A 20,774-nucleotide genomic window follows, 5' to 3' on the forward strand; every position below is an offset into this window, starting at 1 on the left:
AGAGTGAGCATAAACACTATTAAACCTCTTTGGCTCTCAAAGCAAAGTGTTAAATGCCCCCTCAACTGTAAGTTGCTTTGGATAAAAGCGTCAAGTAGATGAATAAATGTAAACGTTGTAAACCCTAAAGTACCTAAACGCCTCTAAAACCAGAACAGCGCCTGGAAGGTCCATCGGGTGGTCTTAGGGTAGTTTAAGCTTTGAGGCTAATCTCACAAAGACTGCAGGGAGCAGCCTTCTTTAAACATGCCGACCAGAATCTCATTCTAATTGCTGCAATTTGGTGGAAATGAGTGGCACTGTTGTTTTAAGCCACAGCCCATTTCTCAAGTATTTTCACGGAGGGCAGTAGGTTTAAAAGTGAATGTGATCTGATGTTAAAATATATGACTGAATTTCACATTGTCTTGAGCTTATTTCAATAGCACTTTTCACATTTTAAGTGAAACAGTGAGATATCATCAGACTTACAAGTTGACATACATACTTAAAGGAGCAATGTGGAGATTTTAGCGGCATCAAGCGGTGAGGTTGTGAATTGCAATTAACGGCTCATTCCACCCCTCCCTTATGAAGCACTACAGCGGCTCTCACAGGACCAAGATGTTGTCGCGTTTTTGCTTCTTTGCTGAAGGAGATAACGTATTTACGTAACGCACTCTGTAGAGCAGTTTGTCTATTTAGGGCTACTGTAGAAACAACATGGCGCATTCCATGCAAGGGGACCCACAGTGTATGTAGATAGAAATAGCTCATTCTAAGATAATAAAAAAACATAACGGTCCATTATGTAAGATCTTCATACACCTCTGAAGACATATTTATGTATATATATATATATGTATATATAATATATTGCATTTCTGTCAGTAGATTCTTCTAAATATTACACACAGCACCTTTAATGGCACTATGAATATATCGCTGTTGTCCTTCCGAAACCTTGTATCTCCATATTTCATGATTTTATGAATCACTATTATTAGTCACCCTTTATGTTTATCACTGGGTTTTGCAAATATCCAACCAATAAAATGAATTAAAAAAGTGTGCGTCAACTTTGACAACACAGTATGTAAACATTTAAAAAGTATTTTTTTTCCCATTTCGACAATTTTTTTAAGGTTTTAAAAGGACAGTGACGATACATAAAATGTGCATTAGTGATAGTATCGGTAAAAATAATTGTCTTTAGGATCATAGCGGAGCCAATATATTAATTATTCACCTAATGTGTATCCGTTGCTTTACATTTCGTAGTGAGGATATTCAAAACATTTCTCTCTTTGCCGGGAAATGAAAGAGAAATACAAACATGTCTATTTCATTCTGACCAAATACCAGCACATCACATGACATATGCTTGTTTGTTTGTGCAAATGATGTCATGGTGGCTTTCCATCTACATGAGGGTGTGGCTCTGATTTATTGGCTACTTAATGAAGTCATCAATCAAGTGTCCGTCCACCAATCAGCTTTCTGAACGAATTTATTCCACATACTCTGATCTCATCCAGAGCCACTTACCGCATCTCTAACTCATCACGGCATCAACTAAACACTTAAATCTTTTCAATGGACTATTTAACGCACACCAGTAACAGACTAGAGTAGACGCTCATGTCCTTGGCAAGCACGTACACAAGCGCTCCCGCACGAGGTGTAACGCCACCCATTACCTCAGTTCACTGCATTTAAGTAATGATAACCATTAGTGGTCCCGCACCAAAACATTAGCTACATGGTAAACAACAGCCATTTGCATCTGATGGACTCGAGCAAACACTGAAGGGCTTCTATGAACCTCCCTTGGGGATCATTTGCTACGGTCTGTGCTAGCTAAACACGTAAATCGATTTAATCAAAGGCTTGGCGATAAATCAACAAAATTACACTGGTGGGGATGGAAAGTGAAACAGCCCATGACCATGAAATGGTAAAAAACACTTTCGTTCATGTGATATGACACGGCTGAAACGAATAATATCGTTTGTTTTACATGTAATGCAATGTGTATACACGATTTAAGGTTAAAAAACGCTGTATTTTCCACATACCGTGCATGTTTGTATCTCCTCTTTGCCCCGCCTCTCTGAAACGCGCAGATTTTTTACAAAGCTCATCGCTATGAAAAGCGAGGTGTGCTATGATTGGCCAGTTAACCAGTGCGTAGTGATTGGTCGAATACTGCAAGCGTGTGACGGAAATGTAACGCCTCTTACCATATTTGGAACATCAGGTTCCAGCGCAATTGTACTGGCAGGTACGCCCATCTTACTTGCGTATACATTTGGGCGGTCTTAGTCAAATCATACCATGAAATGAAGTAGATTTGTGGGGGTGTGGTTACACAAGGCGTTTCAGGCAGGTCTGGGTGAGCATTCGCTTTCAGATAGAATGCATCTTTTGTTCCGACACTTATATTTGTGCAATTTTATGTGTCTAATACATGCATGGGCAACTTATAACATGCCAAAGACACAGAAAAAACACGTATTCACGCCATATGACCCCTTTAAACTTTAAAATGCAGAAGACAAGAGAAGAAATGTGACTGACCGACGACGTCCAGCTGGTAAGTGTGATTGATGCTGCCATATTTGTTCTCTACCAAACATGTGTAGTTGCCTTTGTCTGAAGGCACCACAGACTCCATTATGATGGTCCACATGTGCTCTCGAACCTGTGTAGCCAAAGAGAGGAAGACATACATTGATCAGTTAAGAACTGCGTAGGAATGACTTAACGTGTAAAAAGTTCTCCTAAAATTGAAAACCATTTCAAATGTATGACTTGCTTGTGAAACACAAAAGATATTTTTGAGAACCAACAACACTGGACCGCATTGACTTCCATTGTTTGGACACAAAACCACAGAGACATCTCAAATGATCTTCTTTTGTGTTCGACAAAAAAACAAGAGTCATCTGCAGGTTTTAAATGACATGAAGGTGAACAATTGATCACTTTAATTTGTTATTGGTGTGACCCTTCCCCCAAAGCTCAATGAGTAGGCTGAACAATAGTGGACCTTTGTTGGCCCCACTCGCCACGAATCCAAGCCAACGCACACATATCTGGACGTTTAAAATCGCTTGAGCGCAATACATCCCCTGTACCTTGTCTATATAATATTTTTAAAACGTGGCTGTGCTTTTAGCTTGATTTGACATAACACCATATTTACGACCCCTTATGGTTGCACCTGATGGTTCTTCTCAACGCACTGACTTTGATATACAAATTATTAAGAAACCTTTAGAAAAATTGCATCTATGTGTGGTGAAACAGATCTCTATATGTGTATACCTAGTAAAAGTATCTGCATGCACGTACAGCAAGACAAACTATTTCTCCAAAGATCTAGAAAACTGCTGAATGCATTAGAGGCCCATTCAGCTTTTTAAGATCATTTCGATGAAAGGCTCAGGAAGCTTAACAGAGTATGCTGGCATCAAATCTACATCAGGTCAGTTTAACATCCAGTCAGGCACAAGATCAGAGCACTGGAGAACATCATGTTCCATGAAGAGCGGGAAACAAGCCACTCCATGTCCACTAAAACAGGCTTCATTTCAAGAAAGCAGGTCTGTAAAGTGACAACCATCAAACGTTCACGTAGTTTAATGTAGCGGAATACAATAAACATTCTCCATAAAACACCAGATAAAAAGACATACAACAGCTTTGTATGCAAAACATTAGCTGGGCTTTCATGAGGCTTTATGAATACGTACAAAGAGCTTTTGGTTAGGCGATTATTATGGCTTTTCAGGTTACAGAACCCCAGATGTGATCTGCTAAACTCAGTCTGCCTGACTTCCTTTTCACATACACTTAATGTAAATTAACAATTGGGCTGGACTCTTGTTAAGCAAAGAGAACAGAAACAAGGCGAGGGGGGGTTACTCCAAAAATCTGCAAGGCCCCTCACCGGAACCCGCTTCACACTTCTGTAGCTCAGAGACATACTGGACGCATCCACTCTTGTTGTCTTGACACGATGTTGAGCGGAAAAGCATTTTGCTTCGTGTACTTGTGCGTTTGTGTAAAACCACGTCAATGCACATGTAATGGTGAGCGTGCGTGTGCATGTGCATGTGTATGCATTGCAGTGGCCTCAAACACACTCCAGATGGTAAAGTGTGTATGCGGTGAGGAGAGGAAGAGAACTAATGCCTCCCAGCTGGAGTACACCTTGATGAGAAACACAGACACAACGCCACGATACAAGCAGAGAACTTCAGAAAATATCACCCTAATACCACGTAGAGGGAGGAGATGTAGAGGAAGTAGGGCTGTGCATTTAACACATTAATTATAATTAACGCATTATGGAAAATATGAAAAAAATTACCCTGAATGAGCTTTTGTCTCATATTTCTTTAATTACACTATGCAATCACAGAAGAGCAGTGCTATTTTTGTCCAGAAAACTACGAGTGCACATGTCATGTTGATTTTATACAACAGTTAATTAAATAAGAAATTAAATTGATTAATTTTAAGATATATTTTATAGACAACATTGTCTGTTTTCCTAATTTTTCAACGAAAATACATAAAAAATATAAAGCCTCAGGAGAAGTGTTGAGGAACACACAGCGTGGTTTCGTTTCTATATGAATACGTTTCTTGAGCGAATCTATTGGGTGAATCAATTAATCAGTGGCTCATTCATAAAGAGTCATTTAATGCATTTCTGAACGAATTCAGTGAATCTAATTCATTAATGACATTTACCACTACCTACTGGCAGTTTTTAATTCTTCAAAGAATTTTATCAGTATTAAAATCAAAAAGTTAAATAATAACAATACTAATAAAGTTTGTACAAAAAATCTGCTTCTTTACATTTACTTACTCTTATGTCGTTTAAACTTGAATTAATATTTATTTGGGGAAAAGGAAGATATTTCTTAAGAATGTTAATAACCAAACTGTTTTGGTCTTTAATTATAATAATTCAGCTTCTGAAAAAAACTAAACAAAATGATGGCCGTTTTAGCTTCTGATCATCTGAAGCTACCTTCTGTATTGTCTTATTATGGCTTTAAATTATATTTTGGACCCAAATGATTCGATTAATTAATCGCAACATCATGTAATGAATTAGATTAAAAGTCTGAATCGCCCTAAGAGGAAGTAAATGTGCAGTAGCTTTTAAAGGTAAAATATTATCAAAAAAACAGCATCGAGTGTTTGAACATCCTCTGGCTCAACCAATGGCATGAGACTGAAGCCGTGTCCAACCAATAACAGAGTGTTTGGAAAACCTACTTGAAACAATCACTAAGCATTTAAATAATATAGACAGGAAGTATCTTGTAAGAAAAAAAATCACGTTTTTAGATCAATGTGGACGTAGCCTTAAGCAGGATGCTACAAAGTTTTAAAAAACAAGGAGAGCTCCTCTTGTTCCCTATTAGACGACCATATCATGAAGCGATCAAAACTTGCCCATATGTCTGATTGAGGCCTTTAACTTAGCATACAAAAATGAATCGGAGCAAACTCTAAAACTGCATGGTAACAAGTAAATAAGCAAAAGTCTAATATAGTAACGAAACAAACAGCAATGTGTTCCTTCTAATAATTTTTTCAAGTGTTGTTATTTCGGGTCTGTTGATATCCAAAGATAAAGATTCAAATTGTGTGTCATGTTTTAATGAGAGAAAAGCACAAATCTGAGGGACTTTATTCTCGTGTGTTTGAAGAGAACAAGTTGCGCAAGACGAGGACAGTCAAGCAAAGAAGATCTGCTTCTGTCAGAAAGCCACAGATCTAATGTCTGCCTTCCAGGCACGGCTATTCAGTTCCTGTCATGCTATAGTGAGGTGTCTGGAAGACCGATCTGTTGAGGAGGATCTCTGCCCTTCTAACCTCCAACCAAGAGTAGGGGGCCACAACAAATGTTTCACATGCTTACATTAGAGTGAGCAGCCATAATAAAATGCACTTTTATTTATAAACCGCACATGCTTGTTCATGTGAAAGCATTTATTTAAGAACATTGACGATTTGAGGTGTCATTCAAGTGTGTGCCACAAATGCTGCTACCTAAACAAACCCCCTAAAAACTCTAAAAATGGCAAAAGTAACCATGCTTGTCTTAGCAAAAAACACACTTAACCCCGGTTTCACAGACAAGGCTCAAGGCTAGTCCCAGCTGAGCTGTCCTAACTGAAAATATCTTGCCCTGACATATCTTAAAATATGTCAGTGCCATTGTTTTGTCTCAAGATGCACATCAGTAATGTTGTGTCTAAGGCATTTTAATAAAAGCGACTTAAATAGCCTAAATTAACTAAGGCACAGTCCTGATTTAGGCTAAGCTTTGTCTATGAAACCGGCCATAAAGTGTCCATGTTTAAACCAGGCTGTTGGTTCAACCCTGCGTTGGGTATCCATGTCCAGGTGCTCTCACCTTGAAACCTCCTATTCGCTGGTCTCTCTTGAATTCTTTGCCGTTCTTGAGCCACTTGAGAGTCGGGGTAGGGTTACCGTTGGCCTGGCAACGAAACTTGACGGTTTTGCTGGCGGGAACGGCGTGGAGCTTCTTCTCCATCTTATCAGGTTGAGCCCAGACTGGAGCCATCGCTGTGAAACAAGAATGAGCGCATGAGAGCATAAGGAGAAGGAAAAACATAAATTCTAAAAATATTAAGGTAGAAAACACATGTAACAACATTTAAATGACCACCTTAAGGGTTTTCGTGTATATATATATATATTCTTGTGTAAATGTTAATGTGACATTTGATTTCATGATATAACCTTTTTGTAGCACACATTTTTCCTTCTTAAAATCTTAACAGTGCTTCTTAAAATCATAAATCTAAATCTAAAATCTAAATCTAAAAAAAATCTAAAAATCTAAAATCTAAATCTAAAAAAAAAAATCATAACTATGCTTTAATCTTCAGTTGTAATGTCACTGTATAGACGGCTTCATCTTAACAACATAAACAAACGTTACTGCGCATGTGCACTTTTGTGACCCCAACTTAACTTCCGGTACACATTCACAAACAACAAAGTACTTGTACATTATTTCTGATAACACTCAAAAGAAACCGAGAAGAACAGTTACTTGGCTAAACTAGTCTCTCCAGTATTTTGAATTTAGACTGCGATACCAAGCTTAACCACTAGATGTCAATGTACCATACGGTTTCTTTAAACGGGACTGTATACAGGACCCATTCAACAAATAGTTTTTTAATAAAATGAACATACAACAAAATACAACAAATCGTTTATTTAATACAATTATTATACAGTAAAATAATAATGCAAATTAATATTAACATAAATTAAATTAAATAGCTCAATGACACCATACCGGACAGCGCGTTACATCTGCCGGGTTTTCAGCTGTTCAGAGCAGATCGCATTGCCGAGTCAACAGGGAAGACACGTGGTGGTGGATTATGTTTTTATATAAACGAAGGTTGGTGCAGAGATATAACAACACTGAAGAAGATGTGCTTTTCGTACTTAGAAGCGTTCTCTATCAACTGCAAACCTTTTTATTCGCCACGCGAGTTTTCCTCGTTTATTCTCGTGAATGTTTACATACCTCCACATGCTTGTGCGAGCGCGGCGCTGCAACAGCTGGCGGATTACATCACTGACACGGAGCAGCAACACCCGGATTCTCTTATTATTATTATTGGGGACTTTAACAGAGCAAACCTCTCCCGTGAGCTGCCAAAATACAGGCAGCATATCACATGCCCCACCAGAGACAGCAACATTCTGGATCACTGTTACACCACAATACGGGATGCATACCACTCTGTTCCCAGAGCAGCTCTGGGTCTCTCTGATCATTGCCTGGTTCATCTTCTTCCGACCTACAGACAGAACTTAAATCTGCCAAGCCTGTAGCAAGAACAGCAAAGAGATGGAGCAGCGAAACAGAGCGGGCCTTACAAGCCTGTTTCGACTGCACGGATTGGAGTGTCTTTGAAGCTGCAGCCACTGATCTGGATGAGTTAACTGACACAGTGACATCCTACATCAGCTTCTGTGAGGACATGTGTATTCCCACCAGGACTCGCTTAACATACAACAATGACAAACCATGGTTTACAATGAAACTGAGACAGCTTCGTCAGGCCAAAGAAGATGCTTACAGAAGTGGGGACAAAGTCTTGTATAATCAGGCCAAAAACACACTGACAAAGGAGATAAGAGCAGCTAAGAGAAGCTACTCTGAAAAGCTGAAGAACCAGTTTTCACCAACGACCCTGCATCAGTGTGGAAAGGCCTGAAAGACATTACCAACTACAAGCCATCATCACCTCAGTCTATGGGTAATCAACGACTGGCTGACGACCTGAACGACTTCTATTGTCGTTTTGAAATGCAGAGTCTCACCCTTCACACCCGCCCTGACCCTATCTCTGCTATACCATTAACACCTCCTCTTGACATTCAACCTGCACTTAAGATCTGCGAAGAGGATGTTTGCCAGCTTTTCCGCAAACAAAAGATCAGAAAAGCACCAGGCCCAGACAATGTCTCACCCTCCTGCCTGAAAGTCTGTGCGGAGCAGCTGTCGCCCATCTTCACTAATATTTTTAACAGATCTTTGGAGCAGTGTGAAGTCCCTTCATGCTTCAAACGCTCCACCATCATCCCTGTACAGAAGAAACCCAAAATATCTGGACTTAATGACTACAGGCCTGTTGCTTTAACATCTGTGGTCATGAAGTCATTTGAGAGACTTGTACTGGCCCACCTGAAGGACATCACCAGACCACTTCTTGATCCCCTCCAGTTTGCTTACCGAGCAAACAGGTCTGTGGACGATGCAGTAAACATGGGACTGCATTACATCCTACAACACCTAGACAGACCAGGGACTTACGTCAGGATCCTGTTTGTAGACTTCAGCTCGGCCTTCAACACCATAATCCCAGACCTCCTCCTGCCCAAGCTTACCCAGCTCTCTGTGCCAACCTCTACCTGTCAGTGGATTATTAACTTCCTGTCGAACAGGCAGCAGCTAGTGAGGTTGGGAAAATTTAAATCCAGCACATGTACCATCAGCACCGGAGCTCCTCAAGGATGTGTTCTTTCTCCACTGCTATATTCACTCTACACAAACGAATGCACCTCTACAGACCCTTCTGTCAAACTCCTGAAGTTTGCAGATGACACCACAGTCATTGGCCTTATTCAAGACGGTGATGAATCTGCCTACAGAAAGGAGGTTGCTCAGCTGGCTGCCTGGTGTAGTCAAAACAACCTAGAGCTGAATGCATTCAAGACAGTGGAGATGATAGTGGATTTCAGAAGGAACCCTCCATCACTTCCTCCCCTCACCATCCTGGACAGCACTGTGGATACTGTGGAGTCATTCAGGTTCCTGGGCTCCACCATCTCTCAGGACCTGAAGTGGGAGTCCCACATAGACTCCATTGTAAAGAAGGCCCAGCAGAGGTTATACTTCCTCCGTCAATTGAGGAAGTTCAACCTACCACAGGAGCTACTGACCCAGTTCTACTCAGTGGTCATCGAATCTGTTCTGTGCACTTCAATTACTGTTTGGTATGGCTCGGCCACCAAATCAGACCTACGAAGACTACAACGGACAGTTCGTAGTGCTGAGAAAATTATTGGTGCTCCTCTGCCCACACTTCAGGACCTGTACGATTCCAGAGTGAAAAACAGGGCAAGAAAAATCATCATTGACTCCACACACCCAGCACACAAACTCTTTGATCTGCTGCCCTCTGGCCGGCGCTTTAGAGCACCAAACACCAGGACTTCCAGACACAGAAGCAGCTTCTTCCCCCAGGCAATCTCCCTCCTAAACAGATAACTGCTCCTTAAGAGCAATATTCCACTTCCACTACTCCTATAGTGTGCACTACTGTGCCTTATTATATCTACATCTTATGTATACATGTATATAACACTACCTCTACTTACTAAATTATCCATTTGCACAAGTGTACATACAATCTGTTAATATGTTTATTCTACTATATACTACCCGGTACAATGTCTCTTATATGTTATTATCCCCCATTTTCTGTAAAATAGTCTTTATTTTATATATGCACAATTTAGAATCTTTTAGACTGTAAATCGTATTATATTGTATTGTCATTGTGTTAAATGTCTGTACTAGAAGCTTCCAACACCAAAGAAAATTCCTTGTGTGTGCAAGCACACTTGGCAATAAAGCTCTTCTGATTCTGATTCTGATTCTGATAGGGCACTATTGACTACCATAGTAGTTTTGTTTCCTACCAAGGTAGTCAATGGTGCCCCAGAACTGTTAGCCTACAAACATTCTTCCAAATATCTTCTTCGTGTCATCAGGAAAAGTAAATTTATACAGGTTTGAATGAACAGAATTTTCATTTTTGGTATTTTATCCATTCTATTGAGTGCATTTATTTTGATGAGACGGCACTCTAGAATACCTTATTCTTATTGGCCAATCACCAAATTCCAAGGTCTGATATTCCCAGATAACATCCACTCAAAACTAATAACACAGGGTAACAGGCACAGTTTAATATTACACAAAAGTGTAATATAAATATGCTTTTCAATAACATACAGTGAGGGAAATAAGTATTTGATCCCCTGCTGATTTTGTAAGTTTGCCTACTTACAAACAAATGAAGGGTCTATAATTTTTATGGTGGGTTTATTTTAACTGATAGACACAGAATATTAAAAAAAATCAGGGGAAAAAAATGTTATATAAAGGTTATAAATTGATTTGCATTTCAGTCAGTGAAATAAGTATTTGATCCCCAAGCAAAACATAACTTTGTACTTTGTGGAGAAACCCTTGTTGGCAAGCACAGAGGTCAGACATTTCTGATAGTTGGTCACCAGGTTTGCACATGTGTCCGGATACATTTAGTCCACTCCTCTGTCAATCTTTAAGGTTTCTTGGCTGTCGCTCAGCAAATTGGAGTTTTAGCCTCCTTCACAGAGGTTCTATAGGACTAGGGTCTAGAGACTGGCTAGGACATTTAATGTGCTTCTCCTTAAGCCACTATTTGGTTGTCTTGGCAATATGTTTTGCGTCTTTGTCATGTTAAAGGCTCATCCATGACCCATCTTCAGTGACCTAGTTAAGGGGAGGAGGTTCTCGTCCAAGATTTTACGGTACATGGGCCCGTCCCTCAGCCCCTCAATGCGGTGAAGTCATCCTGTATACCTGTAGCAGAGAAAAAGCCCTAAAGCAGAATGTTTCCAACACTGTGCTTCTCTGTAGACATGATGTTCTTGGGCTCATAGTCAGCATTTCTCTCCCTCCAAACACAGGAGTCCATTTTGGTCTCACAGCAGTGCCAGCACTTTCGCCAAAGCCTTTTCTGAATCATTTTTATGTTCATTGTCAAACTTAAGACGAGCCAGGCGGGCCTTCTTGGGCAGGAGGACCTTGCGGGTGCTTCAGGATTTCAGTCTACTGTGGCATAGCGTGTTACCAATGTGTTACCAATGTTTTGCTTGCTAACTGTGTTCCCAACTGTCTTGAAATCATTAACAGGCTTCTTCCGTGTAGTTCTGGGCTGATCTTTAACATTTCTCATGATCATCTTTACCCCATTGGGGAAATATTGCAGGGAGCTCCAGAACAAGGGCATTTGATAGTTATTTTGTATATCTTCTATTTCCAAATAATCACACCAACAGTTGTCTCCTTCTCACCAAGCTTCTGTCTGTAGCCTATTCAAGGTTTGTGCAGGTCTCCAATCTTGTCGCTGACATCCTTTAAAACCTATTTGGTCTGGACCATGGTGTTGGAGAGGTTGAACTGGAAGATACAGATTCTGTTGGCAGGCATCTTTTATATACATAACAAGCTGATTTAGGAGTACTTTCTTAAAGTGACAGGACTAATCTGTGGTCCATATAGGCACATAACCAATCTGTGGAGCCAGAATTCTTGTTAGTTGGTAGGGGATCAAATACTTATTTCACTGACTGAAATGAAAATCAATTTATAACCTTTATATAACATTTTTTCCCCTGATTTTTTTTTAATATTCTGTGTCTATCAGTTAAAATAAACCCACCATAAAAATTATAGACCCTTCATTTGTTTGTAAGTAGGCAAACTTACAAAATCAGCAGGGGATCAAATACTTATTTCCCTCACTGTATGTGCACTATTTCCTGTTATAATTCCATTTTCACTTTCATACGGAACTAATTCAGTTATTGACATTTTTTAGATATCCAATCTCCGAGTTTAGAAAGCAGTTTTACTTAAAGTGGAGAGAGACTCACGAAGCAGTTTCTGGCTACTTGATAGCTTTGTCTCCTCGGAGGAAGATTCCTCTTCATCATCATCTTCTGAGGAAGCCAATCCATCTGTCCGAAGAACAAAGGTTTTTTGTAAGGTTTTAATCAAACAACACAATAAATCTGAACAAAACAAACATTTATTTTAGACAGTCATTTTATATTCTAGCAGTTTCTCACCTGTAACGTTGACATTGAAGTAGTCAGTGTGGTTGCTATTGGGTCCCTGAGCAAAGCAAGCATACAGACCAGAATCGGCTGGATCCACAGCTTCGATCTCCAGCTGATCGTTTCTCAGGCGTGTGTGGTCCCCGTCAACCAATGGAATGAGGTCCTTAGTCCAGGTCACTTCCTGTGCCTCTTCTTTACCTTTACAGCTCAGCTCCAGTTTGTCCCCCGGATAGAGAGTGAATGGCGTGGGCTCCACCAGGGCGACAGCTAGAAAACACACAAAAAAGAACCCCATTTATTTATAATCAGCCAAGATTTTTTGAAATGACTTGCAAGTTCAGTGGTCTGCATCGGTCTAAAACTGAATTAGTCAGATTACATTTTAATGTTCCTTCATTTTCAAAATTGTATTTTGTTGTATGTGTTTTTATGTACAGTAATTATGATGACCAATAATGGTGGTTTGAAACGGATGCACATCCAGTGTTATTAGAATTTGCCATCCTTCAGATATTGAACAAAAACACCTATCAAAGATACAAGGCATATCAAATTTATTTCTGAATTAGTCAAAGGACAATTGTCAGACCAATTCTGAGAGGGATCTTAAATTTGATTATGGGATGCAAGGTTGGGGGCATTGCCTCAGACAAGGCCACCTGAGACCAGCCGTTACTGCTAGCGACCATTATAGGCAGGGGGGCTGAGATCTGAGGATGGGGAGGTTTAATATAATTATGCTGATTCATTCCATCAACATTTTGTCACCCATCTGTACCCGTCGTTGTAAATTCTTAAGGGGCCTGATTCTAGTAAGGACACAAAGCTTACTGTGGGATCATCACTGTTGGGGGTCCTCCTCCAAAGAATAGATCGAAGTTGTCAAAGAGCACATACTGACTCTATATGCTAATTGTGGCACCTTTCTAACAGTAAACTGAGGAGAGATTTTTGCATTTCCAAAGCAAATGGTAACTGCTTGATATTCAGATGGTAATTGGGTTTATTTTCATTTAGTAATAAATATCTGTATGCACTAAGGGATTTAAATGTTACCAAATGGTTTCCTGTAAACAGTGCGCCCCGGCTGGATAATTGTTCAAAAAAGGTTCAATTTCCATGAAACGCTGCCGCTTGCTGAGAATGACATTTACACTATTGTTTCATAATGTATAGTGAATAAAGAAACAATGCTTGACCCACATCCGTGCGAGTCACTTTGATGACCGGGAATAAACGTGACACTGCAAATGGCACAAAATCGTGCTTCATGTGCTGGCAAAGTAAGTCTGAGAGAATTGTCCAGGTTAAATACAAATGAAATTATTTCTAATAAAAATGTGCCTCACAGTTTTCTAAAAACAAACAAAAACCAAAGGACCAACTTTCAATGAAAATCTATGAAGTCTTCTGTATCGTAAGTGACAGGATGCCACAGATATTGTCAATAAAGCCTAAATTGTGTTTATTCAGGGACATCCCTTTAAATACCTTTAAATGTAAATTTGTAATGTAAATTTACACGTGTTAAATTTGATTAGATCCTATAAAACAGTAGAGCTTCTTGATATTGAAGAAAAGTGCAACATGCAATAACTTCCTAAATAAAACGTTATATTAATGTTTTTTAAGCGTTAATGTTATGATAATGTTACGAAATCAAATTAAACTATATTTAACAACATTTTAAATTGGACAATTACATTACCAACGAATGTGTTTTACATTCTTTCTGATTGCCGATCATCTTCCATGTACATGCTTAAATTTTAACTTTAGATGTTTTTGAAATATTAAAATAATTGTTATTGCAAACATAACAATATGCACATGTGCAATATTTCGATAATGTTTATATATCGTCCAGCCCTAGAAAGCAGAATTCTTTCCTAACCTGGTTGCAAAACCTGTTGCATGATGAACCAATATTACATCATTGGTTGATATTCTTTTACCCACCTACATGACCTTACACCAGCCCTAGAAAAAATGTTACATTTTGACTACAAAAACGAGATAATTTTCTTTTTAAACCAATTTCAATCACACAGTTCTTTTCTTTGTCATGCAAACAGGGTCAACAGTGATTGTGTTGTCTTAAAAAGTATATGAGTAAATAAAGATTTAAAAGGAAGGAAACGGCTTGAGCAGAGCAAAAACTGATATCCAAGATGGCTGATATCCAAGATGGCGCCGCGGATGGCTGCCTCGGTTTGGAGTGCTCTAGTACTTATGTCTTTTTTGTTCGTTTTTCCTGTTTTAAGCTACTCTTCTTTAATCACTTTTACCAGGGACGAATTGCTTAACATTAAGCAATGCCCTTCTATCAATCTTTTCCCTAATTTTGAAAATTCAGACGTCTTACTGGACATTTTACTCGGAGGAGCGGCAGCTCTGTACAAACGCTCTAAAAGACGCAAGCGGGGAAAGCGAGCGGGTGCGCTCGTCAGACTCCGACGACGCGGATTTAGGACCCCGCTGCCGAGTATACACCTGGCGAATGTCCGCTCCCTTACCAACAAAACGGACGAAATACTCTTACTCACCAGGACAAACAAAGATTTTTCCAACTCCGCTGCGCTGTGTTTCACAGAAACATGGCTCAATGACACCATACCGGACAGCGCGTTACATCTGCCGGGTTTTCAGCTGTTCAGAGCGGATCGCATTGCCGAGTCAACAGGGAAGACACGTGGTGGTGGATTATGTTTTTATATAAACGAAGGTTGGTGCAGAGATATAACAACACTGAAGAAGATGTGCTTTTCGTACTTAGAAGCGTTCTCTATCAACTGCAAACCTTTTTATTCGCCACGCGAGTTTTCCTCATTTATTCTCGTGAATGTTTACATTCCTCCACATGCTTGTGCGAGCGCGGCGCTGCAACAGCTGGCGGATTACATCACTGACACGGAGCAGCAACACCCGGATTCTCTTATTATTATTATTGGGGACTTTAACAGAGCAAACCTCTCCCGTGAGCTGCCAAAATACAGGCAGCATATCACATGCCCCACCAGAGACAGCAACATTCTGGATCACTGTTACACCACAATACGGGATGCATACCACTCTGTTCCCAGAGCAGCTCTGGGTCTCTCTGATCATTGCCTGGTTCATCTTCTTCCGACCTACAGACAGAAGCTTAAATCTGCCAAGCCTGTAGCAAGAACAGCAAAGAGATGGAGCAGCGAAACAGAGCGGGCCTTACAAGCCTGTTTCGACTGCACGGATTGGAGTGTCTTTGAAGCTGCAGCCACTGATCTGGATGAGTTAACTGACACAGTGACATCCTACATCAGCTTCTGTGAGGACATGTGTATTCCCACCAGGACTCGCTTAACATACAACAATGACAAACCATGGTTTACAATGAAACTGAGACAGCTTCGTCAGGCCAAAGAAGATGCTTACAGAAGTGGGGACAAAGTCTTGTATAATCAGGCCAAAAACACACTGACAAAGGAGATAAGAGCAGCTAAGAGAAGCTACTCTGAAAAGCTGAAGAACCAGTTTTCAGCCAACGACCCTGCATCAGTGTGGAAAGGCCTGAAAGACATTACCAACTACAAGCCATCATCCCCTCAGTCTATGGGTAATCAACGACTGGCTGACGACCTGAACGACTTCTATTGTCGTTTTGAAATGCAGAGTCTCACCCTTCACACCCGCCCTGACCCTATCTCTGCTATACCATTAACACCTCCTCTTGACATTCAACCTGCACTTAAGATCTGCGAAGAGGATGTTTGCCAGCTTTTCCGCAAACAAAAGATCAGAAAAGCACCAGGCCCAGACAATGTCTCACCCTCCTGCCTGAAAGTCTGTGCGGAGCAGCTGTCGCCCATCTTCACTAATATTTTTAACAGATCTTTGGAGCAGTGTGAAGTCCCTTCATGCTTCAAACGCTCCACCATCATCCCTGTACAGAAGAAACCCAAAATATCTGGACTTAATGACTACAGGCCTGTTGCTTTAACATCTGTGGTCATGAAGTCATTTGAGAGACTTGTACTGGCCCACCTGAAGGACATCACCAGACCACTTCTTGATCCCCTCCAGTTTGCTTACCGAGCAAACAGGTCTGTGGACGATGCAGTAAACATGGGACTGCATTACATCCTACAACACCTAGACAGACCAGGGACTTACGTCAGGATCCTGTTTGTAGACTTCAGCTCGGCCTTCAACACCATAATCCCAGACCTCCTCCTGCCCAAGCTTACCCAGCTCTCTGTGCCAACCTCTACCTGTCAGTGGATTATTAACTTCCTGTCGAACAGGCAGCAGCTAGTGAGGTTGGGAAAATTTAAATCCAGCACATGTACCATCAGCACCGGAGCTCCTCAAGGATGTGTTCTTTCTCCACTGCTATATTCACTCTACACAAACGAATGCACCTCTACAGACCCTTCTGTCAAACTCCTGAAGTTTGCAGATGACACCACAGTCATTGGCCTTATTCAAGATGGTGATGAATCTGCCTACAGAAAGGAGGTTGCTCAGCTGGCTGCCTGGTGTAGTCAAAACAACCTAGAGCTGAATGCATTCAAGACAGTGGAGATGATAGTGGATTTCAGAAGGAACCCTCCATCACTTCCTCCCCTCACCATCCTGGACAGCACTGTGGATACTGTGGAGTCATTCAGGTTCCTGGGCTCCACCATCTCTCAGGACCTGAAGTGGGAGTCCCACATAGACTCCATTGTAAAGAAGGCCCAGCAGAGGTTATACTTCCTCCGTCAATTGAGGAAGTTCAACCTACCACAGGAGCTACTGACCCAGTTCTACTCAGTGGTCATCGAATCTGTTCTGTGCACTTCAATTACTGTTTGGTATGGCTCGGCCACCAAATCAGACCTACGAAGACTACAACGGACAGTTCGTAGTGCTGAGAAAATTATTGGTGCTCCTCTGCCCACACTTCAGGACCTGTACGATTCCAGAGTGAAAAACAGGGCAAGAAAAATCATCATTGACTCCACACACCCAGCACACAAACTCTTTGATCTGCTGCCCTCTGGCCGGCGCTTTAGAGCACCAAACACCAGGACTTCCAGACACAGAAGCAGCTTCTTCCCCCAGGCAATCTCCCTCCTAAACAGATAACTGCTCCTTAAGAGCAATATTCCACTTCCACTACTCCTATAGTGTGCACTATAGTGCCTTATTATATCTACATCTTATGTATACATGTATATAACACTACCTCTACTTACTAAATTATCCATTTGCACAAGTGTACATACAATCTGTTAATATGTTTATTCTACTATATACTACCCGGTACAATGTCTCTTATATGTTATTATCCCCCATTTTCTGTAAAATAGTCTTTATTTTATATATGCACAATTTAGAATCTTTTAGACTGTAAATCGTATTATATTGTATTGTCATTGTGTTAAATGTCTGTACTAGAAGCTTCCAACACCAAAGAAAATTCCTTGTGTGTGCAAGCACACTTGGCAATAAAGCTCTTCTGATTCTGATTCTGATTCTGATTCTGAAAAACATAGCCCAAGTTTCCTCACGACTAGTTTTACTGTAGTAACCCCACCCCGTCACCACCGCTAACTCCACCAACAAAGGCGAGCGAGAGGCCTGTAGCAGCAGGTTTTTGGTTTTGGTATCCATGGCGACCACAGTAGGGTCTAGTTAAGGTATTTCCTGCTTCGCATGTGTCTAACAGGCTCTTAATCCTGACAGGAACGAGGCCCAGAGAGAGATCAATTTACCCCACCGAAACACTGCGGGAAAAGGTTTGATGAGCTAGTGTAGTCTTATTTAGCCACGAAGACTTAAAATTCTTTGTTTCATTACTCGGTTTTATTACCCCCTTTATCTTTCAGGTCATTATCATCAAAAAGAGAGGATCCCATGAAAGCAACACAACCCCTTTGTGTACAGCCAGAATAAAACATCAGCCTCAGAGACCTAAAACCCTTAAACCAGTTCAGTGAAATTGAACATGGTACCAACATCTACATCTGTATCTCTGGCCCGTGTCAATCGCGGGCCCATGCAGGTACTAACTTCCTACCCAAAACCATCACGGCCCGACTTGACCTCTGCGTCCTGCTCACACAGGCAAAAACACAACACCGCAACTGGCGAGCAATTCAGAAATATCCCAGACACACAACAGATCATACATTTGTGACAATAAGGTTGCAATTTCCTCTTGGCACCTAGCATCGAGCAAAATGGATCAAGAAAACTTTTCACGCCAGTCACTAGAGAGGCTGTTTACTGTGAGGTATCAAGCAAGAATATTCCACAATAATTGCACGGGAAGGAAATTATACAGCTGCCTGATGATTTATGGTCATTAATCGACATGCTTTCCTTCCAGGATATTAAATACTGGCATGCGACCAAGCTGTAAGTCACTTCAAAGAACGAAACGATGCATAATGCAACACAAGCTGAAGACAAGCTCCGGCGTACGCGCCATCGAGTCCAGATGTTGCCATGCAAACTACACACTACCTGACAACAACGGGTAAAAAGACAGTAGAAAACATATTTTGGCATAAAGCTTACAACTAATATAAAAGTCTATACAACAAAACAAAACTTCAAGACATGAGTTGAGGTGCACAATGAGTAACAACAAAGTTTTGCCCTTTATACTTAAAGGGATGGTTCACCCAAAAATGACAATTCTGTCATCGTTTTCTCACCCTTAGATTGTTCCAAACATATTAAATTCTTTGTTCTGCTAAACAAAGTTTGTGTTCAGAACAAAGACATTTCTACAGATTTGGAACAACCTGAGGGCGAGTAAAGGATGACAGAATTTTCATTTTTGGGTGAACTGTCCCTTTAATATAAAGTACAAAAACTGTAAAAAGATGAGCCATTTCCACCAAGATGCTTCTCCAGGAATACCAAATCTGTTAATCCTCCAGATTCTATGACCAGATTAAATTGGATTACCGTCCGTATTTTTGGAAAAGCAACCCAGCTGGAACACTCATCGCATTCATTTTTCCTGCTTCATGCTAATAGGAAAAGATGATTGATGTCTCTGCAAATCAAGTTAAAAAGACTAAATGATAAAAGGGAATTTTTCATTTTTTGCAGCTGGCAAAATGAGAGTGATGGTGATGTTTCTTAACATTTTATATACACAGAGCACAAATTTATTGCATTTTCCTGTGCTCTTTTGATTGACGGGATATATCAGCCCTGATCATCGGCTGGTTTTAAACTATCGGCCAATAGCATGAAAAAATGGTTTTATCAACCGATACCGTTGGACTATATATCGGTGCATCCCTACTTTTATACACCAGCAAGTTATTCTTATTCTTGCACGCTTCCACAAATTACCCACACAAACAAAGTGCATTAAGATTAATAATCTCATTTGTCCACAAATCTGATTACTGTGACTAATACTTCATTATTTTACGACACAATTACTTTATGTGATTAGTAAAAGTGTTGGCTCGCTTTAACACTTGACAAAAATATAATAAATCAGCGAAATAAGTAAACACTCCTCGTTTGACCTCCTCTGTCATATGCTAGCGATGTGAAATACAGCTCACGTCAGGACTTGGATGCTAATGGCATGTGTTCACAATGGCCACAGTTGTACAAACATAATCACTGCTTGCCTACACACGAATGTGCCCATGTAAACATGCACATGCTCTGCAAGAGGACAAGAATGAGATAAGTGTGAATCGAAGCCATTGTTTCCTCAAAGCATTTCTTCATCACCATTTACAGAGTGAGCGTGACTGTTAGTGTGAAAGAGAATAATGTAGTGGAAGAAATGACACATTTATATATAACACACCAAAGGACGTTGCATTTCTGTGTAAACTGTACCTCGGTGTGAACGGCTAATTCAATTTCCTATTTCAATGCTTTCTCTAAACTGTTTGCCTATCTATTGTACTGTGTTTGATCTAGCTCCGTGTACACTATAACTTCATCTGTCTGTTTATTTTTTAAAGGGAAGCTTTTTTACAGTATTAAAATTCTGACTGTCTCTGTGTACATGACCTGTGTCGTGACCCGCATATGGTAATGTTTGTCTAGTATAGACATGTAATGTGGACACACTGTATTCTCTCTCTGCTTTTAGCACATACAAGAGATGAATAACATTGACTTTAACACCTGAGTACAGGCGTAGTGTTGTGACTAAACCTAGTACTAAACTGACTAGTTTGCATTTTTAACTCCTGTTGACCGGCAGTGACCAAAGGGAAACATAGAAAACACAATTATCAGCCAGAGAAAAGTGGAAGGAAATTACCCTCTAAACCCTTTTTTATCATCTATAACCTAAAAGA

General features: G+C 40.4%; 1 protein-coding gene across 2 annotated transcripts in view; it reads right to left on the minus strand.

The window, feature by feature from the left end:
- Nucleotides 1-20,774, minus strand: part of fgfr1a (fibroblast growth factor receptor 1a) — a 54,296-nt gene that overhangs the window by 16,023 nt on the left and 17,499 nt on the right. For both annotated transcript variants that reach the window (XM_057356129.1, XM_057356128.1), the window contains exons 3-6: nt 12,469-12,726; nt 12,274-12,357; nt 6,428-6,600; nt 2,560-2,683 (exon numbers count right to left, since the gene is read on the minus strand). In XM_057356129.1, coding sequence (XP_057212112.1) covers nt 2,560-2,683; nt 6,428-6,600; nt 12,274-12,357; nt 12,469-12,726 — 639 coding nt within the window. The remainder of the gene's footprint in view (nt 1-2,559; nt 2,684-6,427; nt 6,601-12,273; nt 12,358-12,468; nt 12,727-20,774) is intronic.

Source organism: Triplophysa rosa, linkage group LG17 (assembly GCF_024868665.1).
Source record: "Triplophysa rosa linkage group LG17, Trosa_1v2, whole genome shotgun sequence".
Lineage (NCBI taxonomy): Eukaryota > Metazoa > Chordata > Actinopteri > Cypriniformes > Nemacheilidae > Triplophysa > Triplophysa rosa.